This window comes from Ornithodoros turicata, chromosome 5 (assembly GCF_037126465.1).
Source record: "Ornithodoros turicata isolate Travis chromosome 5, ASM3712646v1, whole genome shotgun sequence".
Classification (NCBI taxonomy): domain Eukaryota; kingdom Metazoa; phylum Arthropoda; class Arachnida; order Ixodida; family Argasidae; genus Ornithodoros; species Ornithodoros turicata.
In genome coordinates, this window is record NC_088205.1 from 35,489,954 (window position 1) to 35,514,923 (window position 24,970).

The 24,970-nt window shown below is 44.3% G+C and overlaps 1 protein-coding gene and 1 long non-coding RNA gene across 5 annotated transcripts in view; both read left to right on the forward strand.

Annotated features, from left to right (window-relative positions):
- The first annotated feature begins 2,118 nt into the window (after positions 1-2,118).
- On the forward strand, positions 2,119-2,907 carry LOC135395513 (uncharacterized). 2 transcript variants are annotated; one of them, XR_010423133.1, is made up of 2 exons: positions 2,119-2,217; positions 2,354-2,907. It is a non-coding gene; the product is annotated as an uncharacterized LOC135395513 (long non-coding RNA). The 2 variants fall into 2 exon arrangements; XR_010423134.1 differs by lacking the exon at positions 2,119-2,217 and adding an exon at positions 2,279-2,297.
- A 2,362-nt stretch (positions 2,908-5,269) lies between these two features.
- Positions 5,270-24,970, forward strand: part of LOC135394349 (uncharacterized) — a 104,312-nt gene continuing 84,611 nt past the window's right edge. Inside the window, exons 1-7 of one of the 3 annotated variants that reach the window (XM_064625052.1) lie at positions 5,270-5,342; positions 8,048-8,187; positions 8,859-9,136; positions 9,847-10,363; positions 13,732-13,944; positions 14,296-14,558; positions 19,461-23,352. In XM_064625052.1, coding sequence (XP_064481122.1) covers positions 8,886-9,136; positions 9,847-10,363; positions 13,732-13,944; positions 14,296-14,558; positions 19,461-23,352 — 5,136 coding nt within the window. In that variant the 5' untranslated portion in view covers positions 5,270-5,342; positions 8,048-8,187; positions 8,859-8,885. Of the gene's footprint in view, positions 5,343-5,981; positions 6,386-8,047; positions 8,188-8,858; positions 9,137-9,846; positions 10,364-13,731; positions 13,945-14,295; positions 14,559-19,460; positions 23,353-24,970 lie in introns of those variants that run through there. The other 2 variants (XM_064625051.1, XM_064625053.1) reach the window with 2 other exon arrangements.

Genomic DNA, 24,970 nt, shown 5'->3' on the forward strand with positions numbered 1-24,970 from the left:
CTATACCAAGGCCTGTTGCGCTGGGCCAGGTGGCGCAGCAAACCTTGTGTGTCAGCGCCGCTAGTGGCGACCTTTTCAACACACGGCCGCTCCCTAGCAGACGACACTCGATCAGTCTACGTTGACTAACTTGCTGTGGCGTTATCGTTTATCATCTGTTTTCCGGATAGAAAAAAGTCAAAAGGATCGACGAATTCTTTCTAAAGACGTCGCTGAAACATGTGTACAATGCGCGGCACGATGCACATATGCAGAACGCGTGTATGTCGCGAATGATGCTGTTTGTTAGGGCGTTTAGTGTGCTTCTCTGGTGTGGACTGGGGGGTGCCAAAATATAAATTTCATTCTGAGAAAAATCAGGCTTAACAAGAACGTGGCAAAGATTAATTCGCAGGGTGCTCATCGAATTCAATGGGGACTTAACAAAACGCTCGCCGTTATAATTGAAGATAGTTGAACAATATTAACGGGACATCTAAAAGAAACATAAACTGTTTTGTGGTTCAACACTCAAATAGTTGCTCTTTCCTGGGACCTCTGAGCGAACTTCTCGACTATTTAGATTTGGAATCAGCTATCATATGTCCGCCTCAAACAGACGTCTAACTTTTTCTTAATGCGTACGGAAACAAAAGGTTGTGCACATATACACGTGGCTATATATTGTATATGTATAAGTTTGTAAGAGCTCCAAAGAGCTCCGGCTATATTTTTTCCTTGTATATGTATATATGGAGTATCTGGTGACGACGACCCAGTGAAGAATTGATAAAAACAAGTGAGCTGCATGGTGAGTGTAATTCATGACAGTAAGACCCGGAGACTAGGGACGACGAAAACAGACACATACAAATGTCTCCAAACTCTGCTGTGTGTGTCTGTTTTCGTCGTCCCTAGACTCGAGATCTTACTGTCACACAGCGACAATTATCCGAAGCATCGGCTGCTCAGTCGACTTAAAAGCAGAAAACTGCAAAGCAAATACAAGAAAACGAAAAGTATATATTGTCAAAGTTTTTGTGTTCTATTTCATGAGAACGGATGCCGATATTTGTCTACTGCAATAATTATACGAAGGCAGAAAAATAGGCGATGTCTTAAGTTGCCGGTGATGAGTATAGATCAAAGAGTGATATTAAACGGTAGGAGCAACTTATTTATTTACACATGGTAACAAGTCTTTCGTGCACGAGACTGCACTTCTTCAGGTTGCACAATAATAATTATACGTGGACATAGCCGCAATGTAAGTCTATGACTGAAAACGGTAAACGGCGGCAGCAGTCAGGAATAATTTTTTCAGGGCTTCATATTTTAAGAATTAGCTAGTTCTGGAGTACAAAAGACAATACAGCCGCCTGCATATCGCCGGCAGCCGGAATAGCGCTGCCAGTCGGGGACATTTCTTTCGGGAACATCTTTTCCGGGGACTTTTCTTGGACGGGCAAGTTTTTGCCGTAGCCATCTTCTTGCTGCTATGCGTACGACACAACGGCAGTTTGCGATTTTTTTGTAGAGTTCGATTCCATTCAAGTAAAGTTCAATTTCAAAAAAAAAACCGGCGCACTCTTTGACGCGTCCTACCTGGATGGCGCATGGGAGAGGGGCTCGATGGGAGAGGCGTGCATTCGGGCCGCCATGTTGGGAGGCCCTAAAGCGCAGTGTGCGCCCATAGAAAACAATGGGAGGCAACGGAGATTGTGAGTATTTATAGCGCTGCAGGCGTTGATCGTTGCTTGTCATCACACAATTTTGTAAGGTGCCAGTATACTGATGTATCCTAACAGTGTTTCACAGGTGTCCTGCTGTTCGGTTCTTAATTACGTTATGTTTTGCATTCCGAAACTAGACCGTCACAGCAGTGCAGCGCTGGGGATTGTACTACAGTACGTTTCCCAGCCAATATTTCAACAAAAAACGATGTGAGGTTAACAACCACCATGTATGTAATATCCCGTGCTGCGTTCTGGACAAAAATTGTTCCATAAAGAACGGTCCGGGAAAGGATATACTCGCATGGCAGAAAGAGATCGTTCTGTAGAATCACAGCCGTTGTTTTAGCCGAGTATCGGTTTCGTATGATTTATATCAAGCACCGCCGCAGAAAGTGTCTTTTAGTGAACGACTGCGGTGCCTTTGCCTCGCAAATATGGACACACCGAAGCAGCCCTAAATACTTCACGCAATTAGATCACGCTCGTTAGGACAGTTAATCAGGTAGTGATGTAAGCTTAATCAGTTAAGTTACTTAAAAGTGGTAACACCTCCTTGAGACACAAGATTTACCTCTTTTTGAAGTACAGCCCTTCTATGTTTGTTTGTTTCTTCCTTCATTTGTTCTGATTATTTGCAGGCGCGGTTGTGCCAAACTGAATGTCCTTCTCGAGTACTCACATGCTTTTGCTGAATACAACTGCAGCGTGAGCAAAGCTGCTTAGGAACGGGGGCCTGCTATCCAGTGCTGACTTTGTCATGCTTGGTATGTGGAGCACGTTCGAAAAAATGCAGCTGCACATCTGAAACTCCAATGAGTATCATCGTCATCTAAAAGAGAGCGTCGTAGCACCGTTGTGAGACCAGACACGCTTTCTGAATATCTTCTATGGCACCTTCCGCAGTTTGCACAATTTTGTTCAGCATCGAAGTCTCTCATAGGAACCACTTTGCATTAACTGTGATTCCCATCTTACATTTTGATGTGCAAGGGCCTTCTTGCACTACACACGTATGGTCTGCAACAGGATAATTGCAGCAGGACGATTTGGAGCTTGAAACAATTGTGATTTTGTCATTTTGGCCCTCGTGTAGCCCGTCTGTGAAACGTAAACAAAAAAAAATCCAACACGATATGCTTTTGTAAAGAAGGTCACTGACGGTGAGTAAAGAGAATATACAAGTTCAAGTTTATTCAACATTTTATATCATACATTATATTATTATATTATTCAACATTTTATATCAAGTTTATACAACATCAAGTTTATTAACTGAAACAATTATCACGGTTCTCACGGTTTTAATTTCTGAGAGTGTACTGTAGAGACGGCTTAGATCTACAACAGTTAATACAAGGTATTATATACTGTGAATACATTTAAAAATCCCATGTGACACATACTTTCTGGAGGTGCTGTGGTAATCAAAGTTTGTGGGCATTACGCAGGTTCTGCACCCATTTCTTGAGTATGTCGAGGCAGCTGTGAAGTAACCTGCATTGATGATGATTATTCCAATTTTTATGATGCATCGACAACAAAGGAAATAATACATCAGAACATTGGTTTGGGTGCAACCAGTTAAAAATGAATATGTTGTTTAATAAATGCATTGGACAAATGTTAAAACATCAGTTTAAAACATGGTTTACAATCCCTGTATCTTCTAAAAATTAAAAAGATGAAAAACTATTCTAAAAAGAATATGGGGAACTCTTCTAAAAAGAAATATAATCTCTAATTATTATATTGCTGGGTGAAGGAGCCTAAAGTGTAAGGTGTGTTTCTGATGTGAACATGTAAGAAAATATGTAAAACTGAGAGAGGCTAACCACAGTGCGTGCACTGAGGTTGTTCCTTCCTGTAAAGTAGAAACCAGTGGATGAGACCGTGATACTTACCTGTACACCCAGCCGTATCACATTACACAGATTATTCACTGGGTAGCCCTCATGACGAAACCTGTATTGAGAGACCACTTTTGCCTTAAAAACTGCTTCAAATAGCACGACACGCTACAAATTATTACTATCGTAACAAGCTGACGATACAGCTCAGACAAAGGCGTTATACAAGTCGCGCCACACCACCGTTACGTAGGATTCTTTGTCACAAATCAAACCAAGGCACAAAACAATGCCAATACATGAAAAAAGGTGACAATCGTGGTCTCATTATGACGTAATACCGAACTTGTGCGCGAAGGTAATTCAAAGAAATGAATGTGGCACTTGCTTCCGCAGAGAACACCGTGTACCATGCTAGCAATGCATGCAAAAAAGCGCTCGAGTGCTCGCACATATATTGATGACAACACTACCTGTGTAGTGTAACGTGTTCTTTCAAGCATATTATGCACTCAAACTGTATTTGCCGCCGGGTAAAATGCAAGTGTGCTCGATTGAACGTCGGAAGAGCGATCAAGCAACCTGCATCCTGTGCTCGTTTTGGGCAAAAAAACACTTCATAATGGTCAACTAAATATACAGAATGAACGCCTATTTATTCGTCGATAAAGAGTGACTCACCTGTATAAATTTAGGCCCTGTAACCTTGCCAGTACGGTTGGTACGACCGTAATTGCAAGAAGTTGCCATGATCGCTGCGGCGACTGTTGTGGGCACCGTAAGATGGCGGCCGGTTTCTTCACGCTCGCGCTCCCAATCCGCGATCCAGCCTTTTACAATCGAGATCAGTGGTCCTTCCTCCATGTCCTACCCGTTGCTATCTGTACGGGGCGAGAGCGGCCGCGTGTCGGAGTATGGAGTATAGTTACACCTAATCCCTTTTGTCACAGGGCAGACTTCTTTTGAAGTCACAGGTGCGAGGATAACATTTAACAATGAAGTCGTATTTGTTTGTTATTCTGTGATTCTTGGTTCATTTGGATCTTCATGGCAGATTTCTTCATTTTTTCCCAATTTGTTAGATGGCGCTGTATTCGCGCTAGGAGTGCATTCTCGCTTTCGGTTTTGTTTTCGCGATACAGCGTCGCCATGATATCTTCTGTGTTTCTTGTCGTATCAGTCAACGGTGTGACCCCTTGCAGTTTGTCGCATTCCTGGAGGATGTGATTTAAGTCTTCAGGTGCTTTACCACAGAGTGAGCAAGTAGGGTCGATGTCCTCACCAAACAGTTCTTTTCTTCTGGTGTTCGTTAGTAGACATCCTGTTCTTGCCTGGAAGAGCAGGGCACTTCCCCTATCGCCTCTGTATTCCGTGCAGGTTCGCGGTTTTGGCTTGTGGTCCATGTAAATCCTAAGACTGTGTTTTTTCCCTGTGTTTTTCCTCCAATCTTCAAGTTCGACTTTGTTTATTTCTTCTGTTGTAATTTTTGTCCATTCCTTCTCGCTTCGTGCTGTCTGTCGTCTTGTTCCCCTGCTGTATTTCCTATCATACTGGTTAATCTTTTTGATCCACCTGGATTTTAGGCCGCAGAATCTGATATGATGGAAAGTCGTCGTGGCGTCGTAGCATGTCGTAGCATTCCGACGGTAGGGGTCAGAGTGGCGCTCCAGTCGCCCTCCTCACAGTGCCTCCTCAAACTTTTTTCGGCTGTAGTTCGGCCAGTTCGACGTAGTTCGACAGTAGTTAGCAGAGGTGGGCACCCTCACGAGGGCGTGCGAGGGTGAGGGTTTCCTCACCCTCACCTCACAATATTTGAGGTGAGGTGAGGGCCAATTTTTCTGGTGATGTTTGAGGTGAGGAAAATGTTCACAAAAATTTTTTTGAGGTGAGGCGAGGAAAATCTTTTTTATTTTGAGGTGAGGTGAGGAAATTTTCAGTTTTTTTGGTGAGGTGAGGAAAACTATAGGAAAATTTTTTGAGGTGAGTCGAAAAATTTATGAACGCACACTTTATGAAAACTTTTCCCGCGCGTACACGGGATATCTTTCCTTCTTTCCGCAGCTTCTGTCTCTCATCTGGGCGGGGACTGCCCTCCTCTCTCGCCTCTGATCAGACGCCCGACGCGCCCGACTTTGCGCGCCATTCGCATACCCGCGCCTCAACCTCAATTTCCGCGCAACTTTTATAGGTATAACAATCGTTCCACAAAGCGTTTTCTGTGATTGACTAGGCCAAATCCTCCAGCAAGAAGAAAAAAAAGGATGTTACATTGACTAAGCAATTTAATGAGTTCAATTTCGAAAATGTATTTCAATGGCAAATTGATGAGACTATTTGTATTTGGTGACAAACTAAATGTCCAGAAGAAAGTTGTTTACCCCATTAGTAGTTACCATGCCAGTTTCCCACAGGTTACGGGTGCGTTCCAAAACCTACTCGAGTCAACTCGGGAGTAGCGCTCTACCCGAAGCGCCGTTCCAAAACCCGGTCGAGTAACTCGATGACGTCACTACCCGCGTTCCAAAACAAGGTAGAGTAAGGAGAGAGTTAACTCGAGTCAACTCTCCTCCGAAGGCCGGTCAGGGAAGGTTCGCCCGAGTAATGACGTCATGCTTTTGTCGTCTGCTGTTTTCTGCGAAAGCGCGGCATCGAAACCAGCTGAACGTGTGGTTGTCAAAAAGCCTCGACCTCCACGACGGGTTATCAACACACAACTGGACACCCAAATGGCAACACTCTTCCTATGCGGATTGTGCGACATGGTTTTTGAGGACCAGGCGAACGCCCAAAGACATGCGAGCCGGATACATTTCCCAGGAAAAAGTGAGTCTCGCTGGTGCGCTTTTCTATTTTGTCTCCATGTACGTTGCTTTTCCATTATCTATTTAGCATATGTTCACTAACAGCTGCCCTGCAATGTTTATTTCTTTCACTGCCTTGTAGTCACGTGGTCCTTGTAAAGGCGGAGCTCTATGTGAAACGTTCAAAACTATATTAGGAGCAAGGGCTATTACTGTCCTGCATTATTATTATTATTACTTTTGTGTGCGTGTGTTGGAAATGGGATTTTAAATGAAATTTTACTTTTCTTCCTTTACCTTCACAGTTGTAAGATGGTTTGTCAGTACGTTCGTGTGAACAGGTTTCAGATAAAATATGTACTACCATAGGCGCAGGCTAGCTGGCGGATAAATGCTTGGGTGGAACTTGGCTAAATTCTGAGCTGTGGAAGGAAGGGACGACACGACAGAACTCTGTCACGAATTTCCCGTCTTTTCGCCCAAGCTCAGACTTCTTTCAAGATAAATGAAGCATGAGGCGTTTGCGCGCTCCGCGATAGGTGTGCTATCAAAACCGCTTCATCGCGCTCTGATTACATCCCAAGCAGCACGATGTACTGAAAGTCGAGTGCAATGGGGGTGGACGGTATGTGTCTTATCAACTTTATTTAGTTTCACGAGTCTGTTCAAGGCCTTCCACCTACCCCTCCACCCCTATTGCACTTGACTTTCAGTACATTGTGCTGCCTGGGATGTTTTGCTTCAGCCGTTCAGCTCACATTCGACTCCGACGCCGCGGACATTTCCGTGACCCAAAACCACGTCCGCACCACTACCTTAGTTCCAGGATTCCAACCAGCAGCTTCCACCTTTTGTATTTTTCATCTTCTGTCGTCATGATGTTATCATTTTTCTTTTTTTTATTTCTTTTGACTACGAAATGCTACGGGATGTATCCACTTTATGCATTTGGGGTAGCTAATGGTACGTGAAAACTCCCATCCCACAAACAATTAGCAAATAAATCACGACAATGTCTGTTGCTTTTCCCTTTCATTCTCCAATAGAGGGGCTTAAGAATAATTCTGCAGTGTCTTGGAAGAAATAGTACCAGACAAGGAATCTCTGAATGCAACTGCAACAAGTAACTATATACACAAAGTGAAGCCAAATGCCCACTGGGCCGACAAGACAGAGTTCAACTATGTCTGACGGGGCATGGTGACTCCCGTAAACAGCTCACAATACATTCTTAGTCGTCGTTATCGTCGTCTCTGTAAAATAAATCTGACGCGCGCGAGATGAGAGCTGTGATGACACCGGCCTCCATCTTCGGTGTCCCCCATGCGTTCCCATAGCTACTCGACCGGGTGCGTACTCTGTGGTCACATGGTACAACTCGGTCATGTGACCTACTCGACTCGAGGGTTTGTTTTGGAACGCACCCTACATTGCGAACAAAAAAGGAGTGCAAAGATAATTATGATGCGCCAACTTCACGACGCAATTGTGGCCTGATAGTTGGCGTATAATAAAAAAATAAACATTTTTTTGTAACAAAGGAAATGCTTGCACTAAAGCAACAAAACCAAAGCATAATGCGCTTCGTTCGTGTGTTCGGAATTCGCATGGGAATTCGGATAGACGGTAAAAATATTGAACGCCTACTCAGCGGTTGATTGGTTCGTTCTTGCTTTTATTCTAGCGCTACCTAGAGGAGGGCTATCTAACGACGACCCGACTTGCTGCGTCGTCGAGGTGTGCGACATCTGTGAATAGCTGGTTGTAGTTTCTGAGACGGTACGCTGGAGTGAATTTAAAGTTCACAATCACTAGCAAGTGCCCGTAAGTAGCTTTGTTACGTCTAGTGGCCCTGTGGTCACGCTGTTGCCGGAAAATATTAAACCTGCGTGCCTGAAGAACTGGTCGCACAGACATAATATGATCACTGGTCATCAAGTTAACCCTGCTACACAAAGATTTCTCGAGCATGCTGTTAGTTTTCCTTATTATTTTTCTGTTTCTGTTTCTGGATGGAGTAATTTAGTACACACTTTTCTGTCCTCATAACACTCATTTCTCATCAACTTTGATGATGGAACACTACTGCAACGTAACGAAGGGTTGCAGTGCTTGTGCTATAGTGCAGTTGCCACAAATTTTGACGGAGAAATGGCGCAAATTTCGTGTTTTTTTTCCCTTAACAGCATCCGAACAGTACAATTTCTCGTCGAATGGCTCCTAATAATCTGGAGTTGTAAAACGTATTATGTGCCATAGTTCGTGAACTTCGGTGTCTATGCTACAAAGTTTCTTACCACCACTACCAACGGTTGGCGGAAAACTAGATCCACCAGTTCCTTCGTGGATTAATGTATGGTACTTTCACCAGCAAAACGTTACATTTGATGTTCCAGTGAATTGCCACTCTCTGGCCCAAGTTTTAAATGAATACAGTGACTAAAGTAAGCACAGAGCCCTTGAAATGTTTGATGAAAAGCGACAATTGTTTTCAGTGCGAGGGCGTCAGCAACGGGGAAGTGATGGGGGAAGCACAGCAGCTGGAAGCCCTAGCATACTCGAACATGGAGCTAGACGGCACAGGCACGATCATCCTCATTCCTCAGGAAGCCAGTGGTCTGCTCATTGGAGATGCTCTTGTGGGTGAGGACCTGTTGCCAGCAGAGACCCCCATCGTGTGTCAGGAGCCCTGCGTTGAGGTTGCTTCTGCTCCTCAGCCCAGTGCCTCACAGTGCCTCTTCCAGGGAATAGCCGAAGTGACGCACAAAAAAAGGTGGGTCTACAAGCTACAGTCCATTAGAGTACACGTTGGGTTGGGACAAAAGTTTACGGAACACGCGAGTGACATACTTTTTCTTTGTTGCAACACCCTAGCGGCTGCCGGAAGCGGGTGAGTTGACTGTTTCGGAGGGGTGGAAGGGTGCGCTGTTAGCGACCCACAGTGGCAGTTCTGGTGTCGCTTGAGGGTGCCTGCGAAGTGGAATCTACTGCAGTGTGTTGCTAGCACACACACCCTTATCAGCGTATCTGCGCCACGTATCAGCGCACCCTTCCAACCCTCCGCAACAGTGAACTCACCTCCTTCCTGCAGCCTCTAGGGTGTCGCACCTGGGATAAAGTACACTGCTCGCGTGTTCCGTAAACTTTTGTCCCAACACGTACAAGCGTGTCTCTGTGACAGCTTTCCTCTTGGAATGGAGACTAGACACACAAAATCAAATGTTGGGAACTGGGTAAGAAAAGTCTTGTATTCATGCATTGCCCTATCCACATCCAGGTCAAGGTTCGATTCTAAAATGGGTATTTTGCACTTCTAGGTTTCACAACACCTCCATGCCAAACAATTGGTTGTGTGTTTATGTGTGCTATTAAGTAATTCGGTGGCTCGGAGTATGCAATGTTGTTACTGCGATACAGTGGCATTGTTCATTCCTAGAATGCAGAATTGTGAGGAAGCTGACAGTTTACGGCTTTTCCTCGCAGGAGCGCTTTGTCCCCACGCATAGTGACTCGAGCTGTCAAAATGCGGTGGCTGGATGAACTACTGGAACAGAAGCAAATAGCATGTCCCATAACTGGGTGTCTCGCACGCTTCTCCTCCATGACCATGATGGAGAGGCACTACCTCTCTTGCCCAGGTGTCGATGGATCAGGCATGGAAAAGTGTCCATATTGCGATGAGCAATTCCTCACCCTTAGCAATGCGCTTCAGGAGCACATCCCTGAGGAGCATCCTACCATGAAAGCCCTGTTACACAGTGAAGCGCCACGCAAGAAGACTCCTGGTATGTATCGCAGACGTAGAGCCCCAACCAACAATGAACCCCCTGCCAAGAAGGTGCCAGCACCCGTACCCAGTACCCGTGAGTTTGAGGTGCGCCGACGTACATATTCTCGTGCCTGGGATCAACCAGTGGGACCCACGTCTGAGCTCTTTCGACGGCCTCAGCAGGGAGATGACGATCCCCTACAACTTCCACGTGACTGTGTCAATCAGCAGGTGAGCTCAACGGCATTCACGTGTGTTGTCTGTCAAGGAAGAATTGCATTTTGAAGTAATTAAAGGTGTGTATTACTGCATAATTTGCATGCAGTGTACTAGTGTACTTTATAACATACCAAATAAGTTGGTGTCAGTACACTGCAGTATTAGTCCATCATAGTCTTTCTGCGCAGTGCAGAAGCAAACTTGCTCATTAAAGCTTACATAGCATGAATAGCAAAAGTAAGCTGATTTATCCATGAAGAAGACCGAGAGACACAGAAGACGACACACATAGCTAATTTAGTTTCTCACAGTACAGTAGTGCACTGCGGTTAACATAGAAAACATAAGCATGAATGAGTTTGTGGGTGAAATACATTTGTTAAGATTGGAGGCAGCAGCAATTTTTATAGACCTGAATGCTGCTTTTTGTTATTGTGACATGTGCAGTGTGTGCTTTCCTATTACTGTTTCTGATACTTTTTCTTAGTTCTTCTGCTTCAGTGAAGTTCTTATTATGTATAGTAGTAAACTTGTATGTGGCCCCTGCGAACATTTACTGTAATTTACTATCACTGCATATTTCATCTCTGTTCACTGCTTTCTTACTATCTGTGGACACCGCATACGAGGTTTGGATGAAAAGTTTTGCGCCTAAATGTGAAGGATCCTGTGTGAAATGACAAAACTTTTTTTTCTATAATAGGGCAACCCTTTTCCATACTACCAGCCAAGTTTTATCTGAATATGAGGTGCCGCCACCGGACGGCGGCCGTAAACATTAGTCGAATTGACAAACTCTAGCAGAGAGGTCCGCGCTGTGATCCACTACCTGTTTTTGAAGGGGCTAACGCTGAGCGAGATCCATGCAGAAAACATTGCAGGACTCCGCTCCTCATTATGCAACAGTGAAAAGATGGGTGACTGAGTTGAAAAGCGGACAGCAGGCCATCACAGACAAACCACATTCTGGTCGTCCAAGGAGCGCGATGATGGAAGACAACGTGACACATGTGCAGAACCTCATCATGCAGGATCGTCGAGTGACTTTGCGCTGGTTAGCAGAACAAGTGGGAACGTCACATGAACTTGTGCATGCCATGATCCAGTCGAAATTGCACACGTGGAAGATTTCCGCAGTATGGGTACCCCAAAATCTTCATGATTTTCCTTCAGGATAATGCGCTCTGCCACACAGCATGCCGTTCCCTGGAAGCAATCGACGCCTGTGGCTTCGAACCGCTACCGCACCCCCTTATTTGCCAGTCCTTGCACCATCATGCTTTCACTTGTTCCCCACCATGAAAAAAAAAAATGCTGAAAGGAAAGCATTTTCCAACAGACATTGCCATCATGGCTGGTGTGGATGTGTGCTGCGACTCTCAAGAAGAATTCTTTTTTTTCGAATGGTTGGCAAAGCTTGAGCACAGAAAGGAAAAGTGTGTTGAATTGCTGGGGGACTATATGGAACATACGTGAAGCGTAATCACTCTTGCACAACAGCATCATATGTGGGCACAGAACTTTTCATCCAACCCTCGTATGTGATGCCTGCTGGCTGGTGCCATTAAAGTGAATATTAAAGGGACTCTAAAGGGGTTTTTGTTTGTGGGCTTCATAGGCTACTGGGAGCAGGCATATTCTGTACTCAAGGCTCATTAGTTCAAATATACTTTTACTGCAACAGAAGAAGTGCAACTACACGCTGTTTTGCGATGCACGTCGCTGTGAGGTGTGGGCAACGAGAAGTTCCAAGTCAAAATGGCAAAATATCCCATCTGCCAATGAAGGTGACATATGGATTTGTAACAAGAATTCTTCCACTTGAAACTGTACTTTTGTCAGGAACAACGTTGTGCAAGAGATGGACTTGACAGTCCCAACACTGCTCTAGCTTCTTGTGTGCACACATCTGCAATCTGATTTGTACTGCTCCGCTTGCAGTTGGTAATAGCCTTATAGTGGCATAGTAGCTCTGGCAGCCACTACTACAGAATATGCGTTTCGATGAGGTGTATCTCCAAGTGTCGCAGCCAAGTCTGAGCTCTCCTCATACGTCATTGATCTGACAAAGAAGTGCTGGAACGGGATGTTCTCGCAATACATTTCCTTGGACAATTGACTGTCCTGGAGGTGACGTACCCTTCTCTGCTTCAGAGGAAGGAAAGTGAACCACGTTCCTTTTGCGGAAACTTTGATACGGCTAACATAAATTTTTGCGTTTTAGGCCCCTTTAATAATCAAAATCATGTATGTATATAGCGCATTCTCTGGAGTGGCTAGTGATGCGAATCCAATGTTGTGAGGCAACATTGTCCAACAAGATGGCTATGTATGTGATGCTCAATCAGGCATCTTATTGGGTCCCGTTTTGAAATTTTATCCTAGTGAAAAGCCAGAGGCATTTCTCTCTGATTTTGAATGTACCCGAGATTGTCATCTTTAATAACTGCACACAAACAATGTATCTCAAAAGAGTGCGTGTTTATGACATCTATGCCTCTTTATCAGTCTTGTTTATGAGCATTTCCGAGTACGCATACACAGGCAGCTGCACAGTGTTAGTGGGGGAAATTACCAGCTTTATGGTAACGTGCACGTTTTAGTCAGAGACTTGACGAAGCTTCGTACGCATAATTCGGGAGAGGCACTTTCTGCATGTCTTCTTTTGCTAGTTTGCCGTACAACATGCCAATATGCGTGACCATCGCCATAATTGCTGGGTCACATCCTGGTTACACCCTGTCAATGAATAGTCTACATTTGGTGATGCTACATTGATGCAAAACCACATTGTCTCAGTCCTCAATGCCTTTTAAATGATTGAGGTGGTTAGTATTGTCACCATATTTCCTCTGAGATTGTAATAGTTGCATTTGAATCACTTACTTTCATGCCATGAAGATGATAGGTTTTAGCTTTTTGCGATGAGTGGTATGCGATGGCGAGTACCAGATACATTTTGTGACGCTGAAGCAGGTGAGCTCATAAACAAATTTTTTTTCCCCTTTTTTTTCTTTTTTTAATAGGTAGGGGTGTCGCGAATATTGCACGTGTGAGGTCATACTAATTTGTGTACTTTTTTAAAATGAATTATAGTAGGACTGGTATGCAGTTTGAAAAATGAACATGTGTGCCCACCAAGCTTACGTAAAGTTTCCAAGATTATGATATCTACATCTGAGCTTTGGATTCTTCAGACGTTCGGGCACCATTTCACCCATTATTTCATTATCCAGAGTTTTCTTAACAAATTCATTTTCTCTTTTCTTCATGCTCAGCAACTGACATATTTTTGCCCTTATAACATTATTGATCTTTTCTGCTACCATCTGCATATGAAGGAGTACGCCAAATTTAACACTTTGATGTGGCAACTGCAGGATATTACCTTGTCTTCTGAGGAGCTAGCATTGGACGAGAACCAGTTGGCAGAAGACGGGCAGCCTTCAAGCCACGACTCGTCACTGTCAATTTTAGATACGGCTTCACTACCTCGAGTTCCTATCCGCCAGCCTACAACTAGGCCACGTGGGAACAGGACAGCCACCAGGAGACCAACACGACCACCAGCACCAAACTCCAGAACGGTTCAGGTGCTGTCAAATGTCTCTTCGAGGGACACATGTTTTAAAAAAAATGCTTTTGAATTGCTTTTGCCGCAACCTGCAGCTTTTAGACCAATTTCTCGTTTCTTTGAATGTTTTTGCCTGGGAGTTTTGTGTATGAAGGCACTATATAAGTTCGGGCATGTGATGCACTCTCAAAGTGACACTTTGGTCTACTACTTGCAACAGTAGTAAGTGTAACTGCTACTGGAAAGTGACTCAAACCCAAGCTACTCGTCAAAGTAACTACTTTTCTATGAGAGGCAGGTGCAAGGGAGGCGAAATGGGGATGCTGTGGTAACCCTTTCCGCCTGCCGCTTACGAGGTTTAACTGTGCAGGTAATAGTGCGGTCAGAACGTGCAAACAGTGACCTGCTCAGGGATCCCAACCTCCTGGATGCCCTGGGTGACCTGGCAACCAGGACAGAACAACCACAGGACCGTATAGCTGTACATGCTGCAGCCACGGCTGGAGGACGCTATCTGCAGACGGAACTGGCTCAGCGTTCCATCCTGGAGCGGAGTGAGGTTGACCGCTTCTTTGGTGTGGTAAAGGTGGACTCTGCCTGCCAGACAGACGATCTGCCGCTGCAAAGACCAAGGTGGGTTGTTGAGACACATTTCAGGAAAGATGTGGAAAGTGCCAGTTAGAGTATGTATGCAAGCCCTGATTGGAGCTGTGGCAATTTTCTATACACACTTGTATGCTCTCAGCGTACCATTTGCCGAAAATGAGTGTTCGAGCCTTTCGTTGGTGATATGTCATCCTTCTCAGGAAGGGACTGGCTGACGGAAAAGCAAGTTTGTGACAGTGCACTTTTGAATACTGTTCAGAATAGTTTATATCTACGCATAGCTCGTTCAATGAAAGCTAAAACAAATCCAAGATGCAACATCATTGTCTCAGTTCTCATCATCTTGTTTTCCCAACAACTATGCCCATAATGTAGACATCTAGTAATTGATGCTTATATGGCCTAGGTACTCAGATACTCCCTTCTAACTTTTGGTTTCTAAAGGATTACCTACTTCTAGCATCTCGAGCCTGGATTGTAAAAAAATTACTCTCTGGGCTTTGCCATCATGTCCTTCGTGTCAGAAAAATCTGGAACAGCTTCAAAATGTTCGTCTTTGACTTTGTAGTCTTATATTCTGATTTACTTTCCAAATTTTTGACTGCAGTTTAATTAGCTTCAGAAAGAGAGTTAGCACAGTGCAATCACGTTCAAAATCACTTAATTAAAACCACCGGATAATTCGAACTGATGCCCGGGTCCAGACAAAGCCATGTATATTTCGATAGTGGAAAACACCCAGTAATTCGAATACAGTAAAACCCGCTGATAACGATATCCCTCGTAAAACGATGGTTTATGATTTTACCGTCAAAATATATATTGCTTCTATGAGGAAACGACTCGCGTACAGCGATGGAGACCGCGGTTCTGAGTACTATTATAACGATGTTGGACGCTGTCCCGTGTGTGTAAGGTACAGTAGAATCTCAATGATATGAATCTCACAGGCTAGTGGAAAAAATTCATATCAAAAGAATTAAACCAAAATTAAAATTGAGGCAAGAAAATTGACAGCGACTGTTCATTTTTTAATACTGTCAGTGCAAGAGGTCAGTGGTAATGCTTTTGTGTCTCCGTATTTGGGCAATGCTTCCCAAATTCGCAAGATGATTCAAAAGACCCAGTACGTGCACTCCACCTAGAGTCACTAAATAAGTTTCGCTTCAGAATATCGACACTGAGGTCCAAGGGAGAGCAGGAGCGCCATCTTGTTTCCGCGCCACCCGGTACCATCCCCATTTGAGGATCAAAGATGGCTAACATAATGCTCCCTGTGGGATAGAGAAGCGTGTATGATTGTTGTGCGATAATTCATGTATTGTCAACCAGAGCGTCCCGAGGATGTCAAGGTGAGCTCAAGGCCGTCAACCGCTGCTTGCAAATGAAAGGAACATTTCACCCGCGCATGATAGATGGCATTGTGTGCTAAGGTTCGCAGTGTGCGTGCGCGTGGGTAGCGTGGCGTGGAAACAAGATGGCGCATGCTCGCTCTTGGAACTCAGTGTCGATACTCTGAAGTGTAGCTTATTTAGTGACTCTAGCTCCACCCACGCGACAGTGTTCTAAAGCGAGCTTCACCTAAAGCACACAGACGTTAGGTGAAGTCGACTTGCAAAATGGTGACGTGTAATGCTGCCAGAAGTTGTCCCGATATGTTCCCTCCACAAGTTTTGGTCGCTGTTTTCCCAAGCCACACAGCTTCGTGTTTTTTCAGCATCTGTTTCTTTTTCTTTTACTACACGTGGTGTCGGGGATGCGCTATTTAGGTTAACCCTAGTTTAACGATGTACCCCGTATAGCAATGGAATTCGCGACTACCGTCAATATCGTTATACGCGGGTTTCACTGTATATGAACGTGTGCACCGGTTTATTCGAACAATTTGCAAGGCCGCATCCAACTACGCATCGGCTCCGAAGCGCAGGCACTGGCGTGTCGGGGACACTTTTAGTTCATTTCTCATAAAAGCAATACCTCTGCCAGAGGAAAAGAGGAATAAGGAACGAATCACTGTAACAGTGTGCGCAAATACAACCGGCGTGGAACGATGCTGCGTACTCAGCGTCGGCAAAGCAAGCAAGCGGCAAGCCTCGCGGTTTTGAGGGGATCAAGACTTCCTGTTGACTACATAGCCAAGAAAAAGGCAGCACAAGCCAAAGCAGTCATGTATAAGATTATTTTTTGTCCTGAGCTGTTTTGATGCTTGTCGGTAAATAAATATTCCGGAAAGAAACAGCCTCTTATATTTCTGCCATCGCATGACCGCCGTGAAGGCCTAGCAATCCAGCTAGGGTAGCCTGACTTAGCTAGCGTGCACTCCCAATGCATCAAGCCCTCATTCGAGGCAACTCCTTTTACTTCAAACTCCACTTTATTGGAACAAATCTTCTGTCCCCTTCGAGTTTGAATTAACGGGATTGCACTGTATATTACTTGTTTCTTAGTATGCATCCTGAAGCTACGCTGGATGAATACCATGGAAAGTCTATAAGACAAAAATGAGGCATCTCTATTGGGGCCAGAGTGACGCCATATTTGAGTAGCATGCTATTAGCGAGGGTTTTCTGGAGAGTACTAGAAATGAATGGAAGCTAATTATTAGCATTTTGGCATGTAAATAATTACCTGTAGGAGCCTGAGTACTACAGAGCACTAAATACTACAGGTTGGAGAGTTGTTCATAAACTGTTCTCAGTGACGTGATTGCTGCGCCAAACTGCGCCAAACTGCGCCAAGGGGTCAACCCTGCTACATTTTCGCAAGATATCGGGAATCTGCACCAAGCCTGCACCAAACATCCGCTTGCGCCGTTAAAAGCGAAGGCAAGCCTCCAGCTGAGCACCCCTGGTCGTTTAGCATGTGTCTAGTCAGCGGGCAGCGCAAGTCACCGTAGGACAGTAGCCGCGTCTCCTATTCATATGGCTTTGCTTCTGTTTTGCAAATGCTAATCCGGTATCCTGCTGTTAGGAAACACTTTCCTGACATGCGTTGTTTGAAGGGTGAAACTGCTTGTGAGTTTGTTGCATCCAGGCAATAGTAAAGCGATAGAGATAAGAGAGGAGATTCTGTCCCAGCGGAAGGATTAGGAATATGACCGGATGGAAGACGCAGGTCCAATCACTATCACTCTTCCTTTCATTTCTCAAACGATTGCCGTGTTTCTGTGCTGTGTTGCCGTAACTTGTCGCTTTTGTCACATGACGTCACTAACGCGATTACGCAAAAGCTGGCAAGAACGCTTGTAATAGACCATGAGTTAGTTGGTGTTGTGGAACGAGAAACCTGAAATAAATATTGAATTTGTTCAGCATATGTTATTCTCGCACTATTTGAAAGGACAGTGGACAAACTGAGCGTGGAGGTTACTAAAACGATGTCATAGTTTTAAGAGCACACACTATACTTTCCCATCAGTCAGCACGCTGTGGCATTTTTTAGCTGTTTCAATCAGTCAATCGATCAAAATATTTCATTTAATATAATGAACACACAAGCGAAATGTTGAACTGCGAGGATAGGCTATGCAGTCTCAAATAAATACACACGATTCCAAAACAGGGGTAACATAGAATAGCGCGTCCTTTGGGAATAATTTAACAATTACCTCTATGTCAAAAAGGCTTAGAAGTAAACGAAAGAAGAAAAAAAAAGATAAATACCAAGCCAGCTAGGCTCAATTTTACCAAGGAACTCAAGTAAAGGTTTCGTTTATATTTGGCACTGTACCTGCAAAGTATCAGAATATGACTAATGGGAGATTCTTCGCAGTAATCTATATTCAATTCTCTGTTATACTCCACTTGAAATATTCGAATTTTCACAGCATTCTGTCGCTGTGTGCAAATATTATTGAAAATCGTGGTCTAAATTTTGTCATTACACGCAAGTTACTTCAACTGGTTGCAGCACATGACAGTCTTTACAAGGAGTTTGCCTTTGGCTTCGGTGACCATATCACTGTTTCGAAAGTATATTGAAGATAAAGTGTATATCACTGCGCATGATGATGTAGCATATCTGCTCCAAAACAAATTTTTTCCTGCTCCAGAAGGTGTGGCTTAGGCCAATCACATCACTGTCTGTATGACTGGAATGTATTGGTGGAATACCGAGGCAAGCACAAATTCAATTCCTAGATATATCAACCATCTTGAGGGATAAACACTGAGAACCATAAATGAAGAACAGATAAAGTGAACATAGTGGAGAATGCACTGGGGGCACCCACCATGTTCAGTCCCAACGAACATGCTCTACACATTCTTGCACAGATAAAGTGAACAGAATTCCCATTGCTTCTGGACACTTGGAAATTGTAAAAGCAGCTCCTCCTGATCTATTCATAGAGGATAACTTGATTGAATATTCTTGCACATGTAACATCCTGAGCAACTATGGAAGAACATAACTTGAGCAGTTCAGAACTTCAGGATTTCTATCTCTCTCTTTAGGATGCCAGAGGTAGAATAATGGGGAATCAAAATGAAGTAAAAGACAGAAATACACAAATATAAATATAAGGCTGGGATAATCAATTATGTCTAAAAATGTAGGGCTGTGTAAATATTCAGAGTTTTCAAATACCAAAGCGGATAATTGTGTATTTGATTCAAATTATCGATTGAATATGGAATTCCATATTTAATTTCGGATCAAAGCATTGTTTTTTTCTACGTTGAATATATTCGAATAACCTTCAAGTTGCCCTCGTAGGCCCAAAAATGACAGAAGAAAGGGTATAAAACAGAGTGCTGCTTCATACGAAGATCCATGTGTAATTTAACCCATTGTACGTAGTTAGTACTTTGGTAAAGTGTAAATTTTATTGCATGAATGATTAATTGTGTGTACTGTTATTTTTGGTACAATAGCTTTTGGTATTTGGCTGTGTGCGTATGTCCCTTACTTGTTTTTCTCTATTTGCAGGGTTAGTCCAGCTATCTTAAAGAAATCTACACTAAGGGTATGCAGTGTGCCAGCTCAAGTTGCCCCACCTGCAGCACCTCCAATACCTGCAGCACCTGCAATACCAGCAGCACCAACGACAATGCCCAGGAGCATTGCAGTAAGCATAGTTTGTGCCAACCGTGGATACTCATCAGATGAAGATGATTTCTCAGCCCCAGTGCCCTGTCCTCAAGAGACTACTGACCATGCCCTCTTACATCTGCCTGCATCATTGCAATACCCTTCTGTTGAGAATGCGCCTCTTGAGGAATCTGTACTGGAAGGAGAGTATAGGGACGACCATTATGTTGAACCTATTGCATGTGGCGTATCAGCCGTTGATAATGCCCCCGGTACAGAAAGTGCTACAGAGGAAACTCACTGCAGTAGAGAGCATGGTGCAGAACTTGACACAAGCCAAAGCAAAATGGATGAGACAGAAGCAGACTCTGAGTCAGCCATGCATCTTGGGTCAGACAGCACGGAAGACATGCTGGTGCAGAGTTTCATAGCCAATCCAAGCAAGGACACTGCAGGAGATGTTGTACCAGCTTCTGTGGCTATTCCAGTCCAAGTTTACACTGAAGTGGCCCAGGTGCAGGATACTGTGGCAAATCCAGTCCCAAGTGGTACTCAAGGATGCACTGAACGAGACCTCACGCAGAACCCTGGGTCCAATCTAAACCAGAATGACACCAAGGAAGCTGTAGTGCTTGATTCTCTAGATGGTCAAAACCTGGATAGCACTGAAGGAGTTCTTGGGCAAGACTCTGTAGCTGATCCAATACAAACTGGCAATGGAGGAGACCTGGTGCTTGATTCTCTAGGTGATCCAAAGCAAAATAACAGTGATGGGGCCCTTGTGCGTGACTCTGTGGTCGATACAATGCAAAATAACACTGAAAAAGATATGGTGCTGGGTTCTACAGATAATCCAAACCAAAATAGCAGTGAAGGATCCCTTGTGGAGGGCTCTGTGACCAACACAGTACAACATACTGAAGAGGATCTGGTGCTGGATTCTATAGACAGTCCAAACCAAGATAGCACTGAAGGATCTATTGTGCAGGACACTGTAGTCAATCCAGTTCGTAGGAACTCCGGCGATCTGGTGGTGGATTGTGTTGATAATCCAAACAAAGATAGCACAGAGGTTGTTATGCAGAGCTCTGTTGACAGTTCAGTTCAGAATGACACTGAAGAAGGTCATGTGCCAGACTACTTGTCAAACATGAGCCAAGGTAGTGTGGAAAGAGCCCTTTTGACTGATCCTACGACAAATCCAAACCAAAATGACTCTGCGGAAGTTCTGGTGCAAAGTTCTCAGGTTGAACACAACCAAAATACCTCTAAAGATCTTGTTATAGATTCTGTGATCAGTCCAATCCAGAAAGATAATAAACAGGCGGAACTGGATGGTGATATTAAAGGGATAATGCTCCACTCTGACCACTCTGAAGGCATTGAAGATGACATTTCGCAAACTGAGTTGCCCGTTGCTCCAGATGTAGAGCCAAAGAGACTTGTCTGTGCACCAACAGAAACAGTGTGTGCAAATGAAGCCAAAACAATGTCCATCTGTGTGAATAATGTGCTGACAGAAAAATCCAATACTACTACAAGAGTGCTGAGCGCGGATCTGGCTGTGTCTATGGAGCCCTATGAGGAGCAGCAGGAGGTCACATGCTTCGAGGCCATTTCAAGAGTAAGTGACGAGATATCCAATGAGGGCACAGAACATAGTGTCGATCAGTCTCTGTGTGACTATAATACAAATGAAACCACAGTCGGACATTGCCTTCCGTCTACAGCAGAAATTGCACCTAGCCTTGTAGCACCTGACACAGAACCTGTCATGTTACCTTACAGGACTATACTTACTGTTCGCCCTTGCACAGAGATTAACCTCTCAGGTGGTGCAATACATGCAGAACCTGCAAAATCAGCAGAAGACAAAGCTAAAAGTATCTCAGAGTTCTGTGATCATATAGATGCTAGTGCACAAGTATGGGTTGCAAAAATGAGAGAACAACTGAATGCAGAGACGGAAATGGAATATGCACAAATTGTTACGAGCAAGCAAGAGGTTTTTGTGAACCTTGATCAAGAAGAGTCTTGTTTACAACCCAGTGGCTCTTTTGTGGAGCAGGTAATACACAGCGAACTTGAAGGGATGCCTGGTACAGATACAGTGAAGGGGGATGCACACAGCAACCCTCATACAGATTATGAAACTGGCACACAAAACTTGCCTGTTGAATGCAGCGCTGACATGGGACACCCTGCTGCTTCGGACATGGGGCTGGAGTCAAGTTATGTAGCCAAATCTGAGAGTGGGTGCGAAGCAAAGCAAGCTTCGGAATGTTATGAACCTGTCAGCATTGCCAGTGCACAATCCAGATCTGAAACTCAAGGTGACATAAGAGAGGCAGTAAGCCCTTATTGTGAAAAATCTGCGAGTGACGCACTGGATTGCAACTTGCTGCCAACAAGCTGTTCTGAGCTTGAAGTAATGAATCAAGGTGAAATTACTATTGATACCAATACATGTGTAGATGTGGCACCACCTGTACATGACATGCAATGTGAAGAGCAAGACCACAGTGTAGGCTTTGTGGATTGTTCTCACAGCGTGCCCAGCCCTTCATTGGAAATTCAGTCTGTGCAATTGGATCGAGAGGCTCTCAAAATGGAATATGTAGCTGAAATTGACAGACATCCTGTGGAACCCCAAAAGGAAGTTGACATACAACACATGGAAATAGATCTTCAGACTGAAATTCATACAAATCCTGTGGAAATGAACTCTCAATCACAAGTTAGCACACACCTTGTGGAAGCGGATACTCAACTAGAACTTGCTGTGCAACCTCTGCAAATTGATTCACAGGCAAAAGTCGATGCACAAACTACGGCAACAGATCCCCAGAGTGAAATGGACAAGCTAACCATACCAGTAATAGACACACAGTCAGTAGAAATTGATCACCTTACAGGCACCTTGCAACCTTGCATACAGTCAGAATGTCCTGGATCCCCACCAGCTATTCATAGAGAGCCCATGGAAATGGATTTCCATTCAGAAACTGATCACAAATCAGTGGCATTGGAGCTAGAGGCTCACACACAAGCTGATCAAGTGGACACCCATCAATCAATTGATGTAGAGCCTGTAGAAATGTTTCGGAGTGATTCTGAAGAAGGTGTAGGTACTGCCTCGGAGTCTTCTCCAGTGGTTGTAGCTGAATGCGAGAAGGCCACAGAGGAAGACCCCATGGGTGGCTTGAAGCAGGAAGAAAAGATTTGTGCTGAGTCTGCTCTCTGCCCAGTCACAACAGAAGACTACAGTGGTGAGAAGCAGTGCACAGATTCCGAAGCAAAACATGATGTCGTGAAGGAACAGGACACTAAAGTCAATGTGTCCAATATTGACATTAAACCCAGCGACATTGTTGAACGGGAAAACTTGGAAAACGCAGCTGGGTCATCTTGTGAAAGATGTCCTTCGGCTGAAGACGAAAAAATGTCCAAAGGAGGAGTGGACCCAGGGTGGGTTGATGACGAAGATGACACACAGTCGAGTGGGGAAGCCCTGCTTCACATTGTGGAGTCTGTTCCAGAGGAGTCTATTCCATTAGACGAGAGCAACGACCGGCAACCAGAAGATGATCATTTTTTAGGGGCTAGTGGAGGTCGCTCTATTGCGGCCTCCACGGCAGAGAAGACTCCAAATGTTGGAGCAAAGCGAAAGAAAATGTCTACTAAGAAGGAGTTGCCACCGAAGGAGTCAAGTCCGAATCCAGGAGTCGGTACCAAAGGAATCTGCCGCAGGAAGCCCCTATTCCGGCTTAACTTGGATTTTCCCGATGGTGTAAGTTGCTTCATTTATTTGTTTTAGTATAGTCCAAGGACACTACATGTGTGGAAGAGGTACATAATAGAACAAGATACAGTAGAACGTCGTTAAAGGGAAAAGGCCAGAAACTCTGAAGGTGCATCCAAAGCGGTAGTACAGTGAAACCCGCGTATAACGATATTGACGGTAATCGCGAATTCCTTCGTTATACGGGGTACATCGTTAAACGAGGGCTGACCTAAATAGCACGTCCCCGAAAAGTCGCGTGCCACCCCGCATGTAGCAAAAAAAAAAAAGAAAAAGAAATACTGTGAAGAAAGAATGCTAAAAAAAAATGCACAGATGCTAAAAAAAAAAAAGAAAGAAACGCGAAGCTGTGTGACATCGCAGTGGCTTGGGAAAACAGCGATCAGAACTCGTGGAGGGAACCAGACAACATAGCAGGACAACTTTTGTCAACACTACACATCACCATTCCATAAGTCGGTTTCACCTAACGCCTGCGTGCTTAAGGAGAAGCGTGCTTTAGAACACTGTCGCGAGACTCGCGGGTGGAAAGCACGTGCTAGGCCTTTTGAATCATCTCGCGAATTTGAGCTGCATTGGCCAAATACGGAGACATAAAAGCCTTGCCACCTACCTCTTTCACTGACACTATTGGAAAATGAACAGTCGCTGTCTATTTTCTTGCCTCAATTTTTATTTTGGTTTAATTCTTTTGATGTGAATTTCGGATGATACGAATTTTTTCCGCTGCCTCTTGAGATTCGTAGCATCGAGACTCTACTGTATCCTATCGCGGTGAAATTCGCCGCGTGGTTACGCGCACAGGACAGCGTCCAGCATCGTTATACGAGTACTCGGAACCGCGGTCTCCATCGCTATACATACATATACGGTCATTTCCCCATAGAACCAATGTATATTTTGACGGTAAAATCATGAACCATCGTTTTACGAGGGATATCGTTATACGAGATATCGCTATCCGCGGGTTTTACTGTATAGCTTAACAGAAAACTACGCCTACTTACGTGCTAAGAAACAAAACCAGAAATATGCTGCAAATTAAGAGATTATGCCAGTAAGCACGCTTGACAAAACCTCAGCAGATTCCTGGCAACGGTTACTTAAAATTCCAGTAGTGAAGTAAAATTATGTGCATAAGAAAAATTTTGCCAATGTTTCATCATGTTCAGTACAGTAGCTGACTTGATTTTTCGGACTTGAGGGTGACCAGAAAAAAGTCTGAATAATACAGCTGTCCGAAAAACCAGACGATCACTAAATTCAACATTATTTCACCACACTTGCACCAAAGAAGTATATAATTGTGCCCTGTCACATCTGGTGCCTGCATGTCATGATGTCCACTTGTATATGCGTGAGCGTCATAGGTTCGTGGCACATATTTGACAATAGCAACAACATGTTAACCATACCTGCGGTCTACGGTTGTGGACAGTTGTAGACGGTCAGTGTGATTGTCTGCTGGGTCTGGCTCACTTTCCGGCTGCACAATTTACCGAACAGACGTGCTCATAACGTCGAAAGCTGACGAACAGTGACAGCGTGCACAAACAAACTCCGGAGAGCGGCCCGACCAGTCCCGACTCCCGAAAGTGCCCATGCC